Source organism: Panthera pardus, unplaced genomic scaffold (genome assembly GCF_024362965.1).
Source record: "Panthera pardus isolate Hobbes unplaced genomic scaffold, ASM2436296v1 HiC_scaffold_17, whole genome shotgun sequence".
In the NCBI taxonomy this organism is placed as follows: Eukaryota; Metazoa; Chordata; class Mammalia; order Carnivora; family Felidae; genus Panthera; species Panthera pardus.
The window spans coordinates 20621800-20634330 of NW_026526732.1; the positions used below are offsets into that span (position 1 = coordinate 20621800).

The following is a 12531-nucleotide window of genomic DNA, read 5'->3' on the forward strand; positions in this document are numbered from 1 at the left end:
TTTTTTTTTTTTTAGTTTACTTTATTTTGAGAGAGAGAGAGAGAGCAAGCGAGTGAAGGACAGGCAGAGAGAGAATCCCAAGCGGGCTCCACACTGTCAGTGCAGAGCCCGATGTGGGGCTCGAACTCACTAACTGTGAGATCATAACCTGAGCTCAGATCAAGAGTCAGATGGTTAACCGACTGAGCCATCCAGGTGCTGCAGAGAGTAATGTTTCCTTCATGTGTAGTTCATAGTAGAACCCTTTTATGGCATGCTTTATTATTCAAATGGTTTGCGAATGAAATGGGACACAAAACCATGATTTTCTAAGTCTCAAATACAGCAAAATTTTAATACAATGTAGATGAGTTTTTGAAATGCCTTTCAATCTAATCTTAAAAACAAAATGATCTTTTTAATGCACCTCAATCTGAGCAGGTCTGTCCAACTGCGAACTAAGTGTTTTCTTTGTTTCCCCTCCTGGGACCTACTTATCCCCAGACGTCCCTCTCCTCTTCCACCACCACACACCCTTGTCCCTGACCCATGAATCCCCACTTCCTATAGGGTGGGTTCAGGATCTTGTTCCCGATCTTCCATCCCCCAAAGCCTCCTCGATTATCTATCCCCCTTTCCTCCTTTCCTCGTCTCTCCACAGGCACTCAAAGTTTTAAACAGTTTCCTTGCCACCCTGAGAAGTTATGATTTCACTTACAAGCGAGGAAACTTGATCCTTTATTAGCCTGTTTATGAGGTATAGCAGCTATACAGAAATAGGGCTTCCTGGGTGACCTCATTCAGAGTTGGTGGTTGTGAGCGCCACGGCTCCAGAAAGAAACCACTGGAAACACTGAGAAAAGAGGTTCTCAGTTCCCCACAGCATTGTTGCTCTTTTCAATGTAAGGTGCTGCTCAGAGTGGCCCGGGTGCCAGATGGTAGGTTTACTAAACCCCAGTTGTTCTCACTGTAATGACTAACATTGACCTTGGGCAGCAGTTAGTGTCTGCTTTTGGTGTCTTTTACAAGATGATGGGTTAATCATCTCTAAGGTCCAACTTATTTGCACATCTTGTTCCTGTGCAAATACAGAATCAGGGGATCCCAGCTCTACCTCCAGTTCTGTGTGGCAAGACCTGGAGGTCGAGTTGCTTCAATGCTCTGTCCCTATTTCCCCAAATGCTAAGTAGGGACCCTTGAGTAAGTCACGAAAGTGACAGTGGATTTACAATAATTAGATTATAATGGTTTAAGATATTTATTTTTTTTAAGTTTATTTATTTTTGAGAGAGACACAGAGAGAGCATAAGTGGGGGAGTAAAGGAGGGGGAGAAGAGAGACAGGGAGACAGGCTCTGTCAGCACAGAACCCACCACAGGGCTCCATCTCTTGAACTGTGAGATCATGACCTGAGCAGAAATCAAGACTCAGACGCTTAACCAACTGAGCCACCCAGGCGCCCCTAAAGTAATTTAAAATATCTTTTACAGTTGTAAGGGGCTCTTTACCTAAAATTAGCCTAGCTGAATTGTACTTATCAAGATGGATTCATCTGACTTTTGGGGCAAAGAATTTCACTTTGCTAGTGAAAGTAGGACAATAGTGTCCATGCCAGGACTTCAACAACTGAGGCAAGAGCAGGGGATCAAAGGGAAGAATAGATTTCCTGACTTGGTGTGAGGTCCAGTCTCATCCCTTCTGGCCCAGGGCACCTGCCTTTACAAAAGCAAAGTCTGGCTGAGGCCAGAAGCTGTTGTGGATATTCCTAGGTTCACATGTGCCTCGGAGGCTCTTAGGGAATAAAGAGGACTTTCTGGAGTAGCTCCCCATCTTAGGGAATTATTTTACCACCTCCCCCTCATCCCTGATCCTGAGATCTATATCTTCTCAGACATCTTAGGTCAACTCAACTCAAGGATGCTTTTTGTTTGTTTGTTTTAAGGATGCTTTGAACTTGCTGTTCATGTTATGCCAAGTCAGGACCCTCTTAGCCATGAGTTTCTGCAACCATTAAATCAGGTGCACTTACTTTGATGCACTTGGCATTAAGGCCATCCCTGAATAGTACTATTTGCCTTCTGTCTCTTTCTGAAGCCTACTTTCTCAAATTTCACAAATGTTTATATTCTTTAATAAACATTAAAAGCTTTTAGCCAAATGTGGGAAGCAGCTGAGAGTTATTCTAGTGCTGAGGCATCAGTCAGTTCTATTTTTCCAAAGAACATTGTTACGTGATTTCACTAAGGAAAGGAAGAAATAGAAGCGTATGTTGTTTATAATGTTTCTCTGCACATGATAAGCAGAGAGATTCTGGAGGGGCAGAATCAGGGTGTGGCCAGCTTATTCAATTCTGGAATGTCTGAGGGAGACGTGGGTGCAGATTAAATACCCTAAGAAGATGATGAGGCATTTACATTGTAGTGACATAGGTTTTAATGAATGACCCACACAGGCTTGCATTCGGTCTTTCCAAATCACATTGGAAATGAAATTAAGCATCTGATAAGCGATCTGTAAGTCAGTTTAGGGTTAATTTAGTTTTTGTGTCAGTGTGTTTGTTTTCAATGTCTTCTTAATTAAATCACAGTATGTGGGAGCCAGGTCCTAGATGCAGGCCTTGGTTCAGAAATTGATTTTACTGTCCTTCCTACTTATAAAATACGGGTGATATGAACAGTCATAATGCCTTGGGGAACATATAATGCCCGTGAAGCTAGCTCCAGAAATTCTGTGAGAAGGATATCAAGGGCAGTTAACTTTGGTTCTTCCTTTGTGTCCAAGAAACTCAATAAAACGTGTGCGTGAAACAAAATTTTCCCAGGAAACTCCAAGCAAATTGGGCATGGTGATGTCAGCATTGTATGCTATGCAGTTCTGATTATGCCAGAATTAATGTGCAATCTGCATAAAACACACACACATACAGACTTAGACTTAGGGTGGTTGGGTGGAAAATTTAGCTTTTCACCCAAGGCCACAGGTGGAACAAAGAGGAGGTGAACTTTCACAGCTAAATTTGGAGACCTCTGCCACTCCATCCAGTCCTGTTCACCATCCTGAGGGTGCTGAGAATCTCCCACTCTCACACCTCCGATCTTCTATTGCTGCCAATGTCCATAATCCTTAATAAAGTACTCCGATTCCAGGGTTATCTGTCTTTTAATAGGTGATTCTAGAAGACCTCATAATCTTCAAAGGAACACATTGGTAATTTTGTGTCCTACTTGACTTTCACACAGCTACATGGACCTCAGACTTTCCACTCTTGCGGGAGAGGACAAGACACATCTCTTGCCTCAGTTTTCCTCAAGGGAGACAGTCCAGAGAGAAACCAGCAGGCCATTTGCCAGATACAAGCTTCAGCTTTGTAAACTGATAGAAATGAAGAATACTCTTACCCTTTAATCGTTTGAATACTGGAAAGATGATTAGAAAGGCCCACTCCTTTCTAGGTCTTTCTGTTCTCTCATCTATTCTCTAAAAGACATGTAATTCTTCTTCGAATGAGACAACTCCCCTAAGTTTGCATTTTTACTTTCGAGACTTATCTGATAGAGCTTTTCCTACTAAAATGACTTGACCTACCTTGAGTGATCATTAGTATCAACTCATAATTATTGATTTGCTTACACACATTTTTTTTCTTCAGCCCCATCTTCCATACTCTGAACACATCCTGAATTATTTACATAGCTAAAGAGTAATGTTGGTTAATTTACTTATGTAGGATATTTTCTGTCTTAGCAAGATAAATCAACTTAGCTTGCCATTCAGATATTTATCTCCCTGGAAGTAGAAAATCACACACCCTGAGGACCAGCTTGCCTTTGCTCCTGGAAATGTGCTATAGTAGCTGTGGGCAGGGAAGTTTCTGGCCCAATATTATTATGCATCCTTTTTCCATTACTGTCAAGTATAAGGTCAGGCAAGAGAAAGGTCTGTGAAAACTGTACTGTCATCTCCAAGTAGGAAGAAATAAGAATTTATATGTATTGGGGTAACACAAATGTCATTTAACAAACGCTAATTTAACATCAACTATATCATCCTTCCCTGGATTCTGGGGATAGAAGAATACACAAGATAGACAACAGATCCCTCTCCTAGGCCATTGGGGGTTGCCTGATTGACACTAAAAGGCTTAAAGGAAGGAGGTACAATTCTTAATGGTAGGACTTACTGCCCCTTCAGAGGCTCATCTCACAGGCTGGCTTAGCTGTTTCCGGTTTTCCCAGGAGTTCATCACATATGCTCAAAAATAAATACACTGATGTGGGGCATCTGGGTAGCTCAGTCGTTAAGCATCTGACTTCTGCTCAGGTCATAATCTCGCAGTTCATGGGTTTGAGCCCCGCGTCGGGCTCTGTGCTAGCAGGTCAGAGCCTGGAGCCTGCTTCAGATTCTGTGTCTCCCTCTGTCTCTGCCTCTCCTCTGTTCATCCTCTGTCTCTCTGTCTCTGTCTCTCTCTCTCAAAAATAAACATTAAAAAATTTTTAAAAATAGAAATAAAAAATAAACCCACTGACAAGCCTCTGCCTGGGTGCCTCTTCATTGCCCATTGGCTTACGGGAGAGACTGAGTGTCTGCTTTCTGTGTGGGCATGGCCCCCCTGGCTTCCACAGGCTCCCCTGCAGCTCCTCCCAGTTCTGTAGCAAAGTTGCCCTGGTGGTAGTACACAGATGGGAACAAACTTCCCTCTGTCCTGCACAATGTTATAATTTGTCACTTGGGTTTGAAGCAGCACCGAAACAGCTCTCTCAGTTTCTGCCTCCCTTGCTAAGATGCCTGACTGGACTTCTAGAATCTGCCTGAGGAAAAGACACCCAGCACTACTGAGTGCCCATATGTACTGGGCACTGTCCTAAGCACTTAGAATAGATGAAGCTCATTGAAGTTTCTCAATAGCCTATGTTGAGCGTGGGCAGGGAGTGCTATTATGTTTCCCGTTTTAGAGGTGAGAAAAGTAAGGTGAACTCTATTGGTTGTCTATCACTACACAACAAACAACCACAAAGTTAGTGGCTTAAAACAACAAACGCTTACTATATCACATTTTCTATGTGTCCGGGCATGGCTTAATGGCGCCTCTGTTCAAGGTCTCTCACAAGACTGCAGTCAAGGTGTTGGCTAGGGCTCAGGTCTCAACTGAAGGGCTGGCTGGGAAAGATCTGTTTCCAATCTCATGTACACGGTTGTTGGCAAGATTCAGTTCCTTTGGTATGTTGAATCGAGGGCCTTGATTCCTAGCCGGCTGTTGTCCAGGGGACACCCTCAGTTCCACGTCACATGGGCCTCCCCAGCATGATGACTAGTTTCATCAAAGCCTGCAAGGGGAGAGTCTTCCAGTGAGGCAAACGTCACAATCTTTTGTAACCTAATTATGGAAGTGATAGCCCAATGCCTTTGACATTGTCTACTGCTTAGAAGCAAGTCACATCTCCTGCCCCCACTCAAGGTGGAGATTATACAGATGTATACGTACTAGGAGACATGGGTCATTTGGGGCCATCTCAGAGTCTGTGTGGCAGTAAGGAGAGGGTAAGTAACTTAGTCTTAACCCTTTCGGGCTAATGTAACAAAGCACCACTGACCGAGTGGCTTATAAACCACAGACATTTCTTCCCCCCCTCACAATTCTAGAGGCTGGGAAGTGGAAGATCATGACACTGGCAGATTTAGCGTCTGGTAAGAACCCACTTCGCTATAATCTCACGTGGCAGAAGGGGCCAAGAAGCTCTGTGGGGTCTCTTTATAAAAACACTAATCCCATTCACGGGGGCTCTGCCCTCACTACCTAGTCACCTCCCAAAGGCCCTGCCTCCTAATACTATAACCTTGGAGATTAGGTTGCAACATATGACTTTTAGGGGGAACACAAACATTCAATCCATAGCACTTGACCACATTCGCTACTAATAGACAAGCCAGCATTTGAGCACAGGAAGTGCAGTTCCAGAGGAAAGTGAGACTCAAGTGGTTTGGGAATTGGCTACCCGTAGAAATAAGTTTGTACTTCTAGTTTGTCATCTTTTGGATGAGTCACTAAAACAGGGGTTGCTGAAGATGTAGGCTTTTTTGTAGTTGATATTTGACCCCACACAGGTTTTCCAAAAAATGTGAAAGAAACATTAGGTGGCTTTGACACAACTATCTAAATTTCCAGGAGCTTTTACAAAAATAATCAGAAGATACGGTACCACGACTTCCTCCATTTTCAGGCAGCAACAACGACGGGCTAGAACTAAGTAAAAACTTAGTAACGCTGTTCTTCTCTGATTCCAACAACTCCCTTTGAGCCCAATTGTTGTTACTAGCATGCCATTTAGCTGTAGGCATTCAACTTTGCTACTAGTGCAATTGAACAGAGAATGCTGTATGAGCACTGGATCGTGAACTCATTTGTGGGCAAATTTAAAGTGGTTTCTCACAGATATCTAACACATCTGAAATTGCTTTGAATAATGTGAAATTTATACATAGACATTAAAGATCACCTCCAAAATGCGAGGTTAGCTTCACAAAATTACATTTATATTTGTAGACAATTGATTAAGATTACTTCTTCGCTACCCCCACTTGAGAGAAGGCTACCTGCTTATCTGCTCGCGTACCATCTAGTTCCATCTAGTGGTAGCTGCCTGAAATATAAATGGAACACCTTGGAGGCACTCAACAGCCTTCCTGGAAATAGAATTATTTATGTGTTCCTTTATTTGGACAATGGGCATATATTCTGTATGCTAGGAATTATATTAATAAACCTAATTATAATAACTGAAATTAAGAACCATTGAAATGCACATGATAAATAATTTCAATAACGTCCTAGAGTGAGTCCTGTGGCATACAGGAACACTACCTGGGTCTTCTACATTTTCCAACATTCCATGCTTCCTTGGTTCAAATTCCCTTGATTATTTACATAAAACTGCAAGGTTGATTTGGGGTTATGAATACTATCCTTGGCAGGCTCTTTCTAAATTACCATATAATTGCATGTTAATTGTCATATTCTTTATCCTTGAAAGAAACTTATATAGAATTATAATTACAGCTATTAGATTCTAAACTCTGGCAATTAGGTGATTCAAACTGGCTCTTTCCCTCTTACAATTCCTTAGGAGCATATCACAAAAGAGGAATGGTATTTCCCACCGCAGTCCCAGCTGGGAATTCTGATTGTCCCATGATTTCACAGCTGCAAATCAGTCCCCACCCTCTTACACTTGTCTCTGGCCAATGATGCTTTCTTTAATTAGTACATGACTTAACTCCAGTCCTGACTTATCTGTTGCCTTGGTCCCTGGGCTACCTGAGTGTGGGCTGGTCTAACTGGGAAATAATACCTTCTTGTACATTGATGTTATTTGCCCGACATTGAACAAAGGGAAGAACGATTCGTCTGGCTGTTGAATTTGCTTTATCAACTGAATTTGCATCCTCTGGCAACTTCTCTCTCTTATAATCTAGTCTGGTGTCCAGGCTTTGTACTTCTATTTGTGGTGTTATTACATTCTTATAGTTCTTTTGTCTCCCCCATCCTGAGAATGGCCTCTAGAAAAAATCACGAGGCTGCACCAGTTTGCATTCCCACCAACAGTGCAAGAGGGTTCCCGTTTCTCCACATCCTCTCCAGCATCCACAGTCTCATCTATAGTCTCTTCGTTCATTTTAGCCACTCTGACTGGCGTGAGATGATCATTGGGTGTTGTATGGAAACCAATTTGACATTAAATTTCATATGTAAAAAAAAAAAAGAAAAGAAAAAACCACCAGGCGCTGTGCTTCATCTAAGCCAGTGTGAAGCAGCCTGCAGAGTGTGGTTTAAGGAGCTGTAGGGCCCTCCTTTTTTTGAGGCAGTATGTAGGGCAAGCCTACTCAATTGTAAAACATTAAAATGCACATGATAGGGGGTGGGTGGCTCAGTTGGTTGAGTGTTCAACTTTGGCTCAGGTCATGATCTCACGGTTTGTCGGTGCGAGCTCCGCATCGGGGTCACTGCTGTCAGCCTAAAGCCCACTTCAGACCCTCTATCCCTCTCTCTCTGTCCCTCTCCTGCTCTCTCTCTCCTTCTCTCTCTCTCTCTCAAAAATAAATAAACATTTTAAATAGATAAATAAACATTAAAATACATGTGATAGATAATTTCAACAATGTCCTATAGCAAGACCTCTTTTTTTTACTTTAAATTTCCAGGGTCCCTTTCACTCCCCTGGGTGATTAAGCCATATAGATAATAGCTTTGCTGTAGAAGTCTATGTCAACTACATGTATACTAGAGAGGAGAGCATAGTTGAGGAAACCTGTGATTCCTGGCATTTCTCTCTGCTGGCCACTGAAGTTTTAGATAAATTTCCTTGAAAGAAAACTTAGAGAAAGCTATCTGAGGGGTTAGAACATAGGGCAGAAAATGAAAGTGGGGATAGGATGAAATGACAGAAGTACATATTTGGTTTTTGAAGTAGCAAATATTCATTAAGTGTCTACAATATGCACGGTAGGATATTGGACACTGAGGGGAGATATAAAAACAATGCAGAACATGTTTCCAGGGGCTCGAGATGATCTGCAAGCTGACATTTATTTGTGAAACAGTTAACAACGGCATGAGGCACAAGTCAAAGTGCTGAAAATAAATGGTATGTGCTATAGAAGTCTCTCATAGAGGACATGGGGTGAGAGCCTAAGAGCAAAGAAGTTCAGGCACTATCCTTACATGGGCACAGGTGACTTAGAATTGGGCTATGTATGGTATTTGGTGGAGAAAAGAAGAAACCAATCAGGCTAGAATGATTTTCTCTGAGCAACTGAAGGCAGGAGTTGAGACTTTAGCCAAGGACACTAGTCTTTATAGATATCTGAATAGAGACATAACATAGAAACACTGGAGGAGGCAAGACGAGTTAGGGAACAGCAGAAAGCCAAATTTGCCTAGGATGATAACTAGGAATGAATGGGAAAGACAGGAAGAAAGGATTTTTCTTTTTCTTTTTCTTTTCTTTTTTTTTTTTTTTTTTTTTTTTTTTTTTGTTGCCTGGACATGGAAAATTACTGAGATGGAAGGGGCAAAGAAGACTGAAGTTTACAGCCTGAATGACTCAGCTTGTGGGGGTGACCCAGTCAGTATCACTTAGATGATTTAGTAAAGGGGAAAGCCCCAGATTTTAACAAGTACAATCATGGAGTCATGAGGTGGTTTTGTTTTTGTTTTTTTTTTTAAGATTTTTTTATTTTTAGAGAGAGAAAATGTGAGCTGGAGAGGGGCAAAGGGAGAGAGAGAGAGAAAGAGAGAGAATCTTAAGCAGGTTCCACACTCAACACAGAGTCCAACACGGGGCTTGATTCCACAACCCTAGGGTCATGAGTTGGGCTGAAATCAAGAGTCAGACACTCAACTGACTGGGCTACCTACGTGCCACAGAATCATGAGGCTTTAAAGCTAGAAAGGGCATCTATTCTAGCCCCTTCATTTTGCAAGAAAGCAACTGAGGCAAAGGGCATTGACTTGACTCAATCCAGGATAGCAAACAGGGCAGCGTAAGAATGTAGCCACATCTGTACCTTCTCTTACCAGGTCATCCTGTCTGTTCCACTATCCTTTCTGCCCAGTTCTCTGTCTCTTAAACTCTGGACTGAGGACCAGAGTCCATCTGCAGCCAAATATGACCAAATAAGAAAAAAACAGACTGAATTTTTCAAAACGCTAAATTTATTCATTTAAAGAACTGACCTTTACTCTGCGACTGTGTCCGGGCTAATGGTCATTTATGAAATGAGGAATTGATACAAGCGGTGCAATTTTTACTGTCTTAGCATAGTAAAAAGCTACTAATCAGGGTGCCCGGGTGGCCCAGTGTGTTAAGGGTCTGACTCTTGCTTTTGCTCAGGTCATAATCTCACAGTTCTGGGTGCAGCCTCACTTTGGACTCTGTGCTGACAGCACAGAGCTTGCTTGGGATTCTCTGCCTCTGCTCTCTCTCTCAAGAACAAATAAATATTTTTTTAAAAGCTAGTAATCTAGGGGCGCCTGGGTGGCTCAGTCGGTTAAGCATCTGACTTCAGCTCAGGTCACGATCTCACGGTCCGCAAGTTCGAGGTCCACGAGTTCGAGCCCCGCATCGGGTTCTGGGCTGATGGCTCAGAACCTGGAGCCTGCTTCCGATTCTGTGTCTCCCTCTCTCTCTGCCCCTCCCCCGTTCATGCTCTGTCTTTCTCTGTCTCAAAAATAAAAAAAAAAAAAAAAAAAAAGCTAGCAATCTAAGTTCTTTCTTCATTTTTTTTTTATAGTGCCCTTTAAAATCTAAGTCTGAGAGTCACTTCTCCGCAGGAGGGCAAATTGGGAGTGATCTATATTTTCCAAGACATACCCAGTTGGGGGTAAAAATGTAGCCACAAAAAGCATTACAAAACAGTGTTTTCAGGTCCCTGCCCCCACCCAGGAGGCCAGGATTAGAGCCATTTTCTCTTTATCACAGTTCTCTTGCGCTGGGAGTGGGCAGGAGCCCACGGAATGGACACAGGTGTAAGGGTGAGGGAATGAGAGGTACCCCCACCCCCAACCCAGGATTCTGAATCCGTTTCCTGGCCTAGACCAAGGCTTAGTGGTAGTACCGGGATAATGAACCCCATTTCTTTGATATGGCCATCTGATATTTCTTTAATCCTCAATCATTTGTAAAGTCTCCAGCAGAAGTGGCTTCAAGGCATCCTTCCAGCTAGATTGTCACTTTTCCATGCAGACAACCTTGCTGCTGTGGTCTGTGTGTGTAGAATGCCTCTGTCCCTTACAGAAATAGACCTGCCTGGGCTCCAGTGAAGCTTCGCAACGCCTGAATCCTGGGCTGAGCTCAGTCCCGGGGTAGGTGGAACACTACAAGGGTCACTAAGCTACAGGACTCAGGTGCACTGAGTTAGCAGGCACAAAGGTTTGCGGCAGCATCTTCAAAGATGCAGCGAGAGCGGCTCGCTTCTTCCTGAATATGACGTAAAGGGGAAGAGCACCGCACCGAAATTAAGGGATCTGGCAGCTTATCCTACAATTTAGGGAGGGAAACAAGACACCGTACTTGTGCCTGCTTCCTCAATTCCAACAGTGCAGGTCTACGATTCCCTGCAGGAATACAAGATTCCAAAGTCCAACAGGATTTGAACTAGCACCGTCACGGCGGGGCCACGTGGGGCCCAGTGGGAATCCCCTGGCTGGGCGCTCGGAGCCCAGGACTGCAGAGACTCTACTCCCCCGCTACGCTCGGAGCATCAGTGGGCGGTGTGCGCGTCCCCGTCGGACTCAGCGTGCGCGTCCCCGCCGGGCTCAGCGTGCGCGTCTCCGCCGGGACTGCAGCCGCCGCCGAGGCCGGGCCCGGTCGGGTGGGCGGGGCCGAGCGGAGCGGGGCGGGGCGCGCGAGGAGGGCTGCCGCCAGGGGAGGAGGCGGAGGAGCTGGAGGAGAGGAGAAAAGGCGGCGGCCCGGCGGGGCTGAGAGGCCCGGAGAAGGAGGACTGCACGGGGGGTGTGGGGCGCCGAGCGGCCGGGACCGCGCGGAGCAGCCGGGCACGGCGGCCTCGGCAGCCAGGGCCTGGGCCGCGGTTCGGCCGCGCGGGGCGGTGAGTGTCGGGAGGCCGGCGGGGGAGGCCGGCGCGTCGCGGGCTGCGCCGAGGACGGAGGCGGCGGCCGGGCAGTGCGAGGCCCGCGGCCGGGGCGGCGGCGGCCTCGGGGGGCGGCGGGCCGGGCCTGGGCGGAGTAAACACGGCCCGCGCCGGCCCCGCGGGTCCCCGGCCGGCCTGGCCTGGCGCGCCCACAGGGCGTCCGCGGCGTGGGCGTCCGCGCAGGTCGTCCTGCCCGGCCCGCGGGGGTGGCAGGCGGTCAGCAATGGCGACCCACGCGCGAGCCGCGACCCCCGTGTCACCTGGCTGGCGTGTCCGTCCGTGTGCTGGGGAGGGAGGGAGGGGTGGAGCGGGGGGTGAACTTGGGAAGCCCTCCGAACCTTGAAAACCCGGCTTCTCTTTCCTTTTGCCGTTGGGAAACTTGGGTTGTTTGGGGACAGACGGGTTAAAGGAAGATTGGGAGGCATTATTTACTGTCTTCACGGGATGAGTGAAGTTGGTAACTTTTCCATTCATGGTAGTGAGCGGATCTTAGCCTTAGCCTCTGAGAGCCCTTATTAAAGAGAAACTTCCTGATTTTCTGGATCTGGGGGGTATGACCGTTTCCAAGTTATTTGTGTCCTGTCCGTGGAACAGTGCTTGGAAGGGGGCCACGGAGTGCACGTTGAATTCAAAGTAACCTCCTTTGAGTATGTTTTTAACGTGTGTATTTGGGAGGATAGAGACAGACGGGCAGAACAGTATGTTGTTTACCATAGTTCTTGCACTCCGTTCCCCTCTCTTGTTTTTCTTTCTGAGCTCTGTCGTAAGTCCCAGATAAAAGATGGTTGGGAAGGAATTGACCTTTTATTCCGTAATTACTTTGTTGACTCTGATCCAAGAGGAAGCTATTTATGGGCATTCTGATATCCGTGTAGATTAACTTAAAACTCTTTAAATACAAACCTCCCA

At 45.4% G+C, this 12531-nt stretch overlaps 2 protein-coding genes across 2 annotated transcripts in view; one reads left to right on the plus strand and one right to left on the minus strand.

Annotated features, from left to right (window-relative positions):
• Positions 1-11235: 11235 nt before the first annotated feature.
• Positions 11236-12096, minus strand: LOC109252470 (collagen alpha-1(I) chain-like). Its single transcript, XM_019424996.2, has one exon. It carries the CDS (start codon positions 12094-12096, stop codon positions 11236-11238), a length of 861 nt encoding a protein of 286 aa, XP_019280541.2.
• Positions 11484-12531, plus strand: part of EPM2A (EPM2A glucan phosphatase, laforin) — a 166238-nt gene continuing 165190 nt past the window's right edge. Inside the window, exon 1 of the mRNA XM_053904404.1 lies at positions 11484-11580. The gene's annotated coding sequence lies outside the window, so the exon portion shown is untranslated. The remainder of the gene's footprint in view (positions 11581-12531) is intronic.

Bases quoted from the DNA above. Each gene is read 5' to 3' on its own strand.
- LOC109252470 (XM_019424996.2), bottom strand. From the start codon at position 12,096: ATGAATGGAAAAGTTACCAACTTCACTCATCCCGTGAAGACAGTAAAT.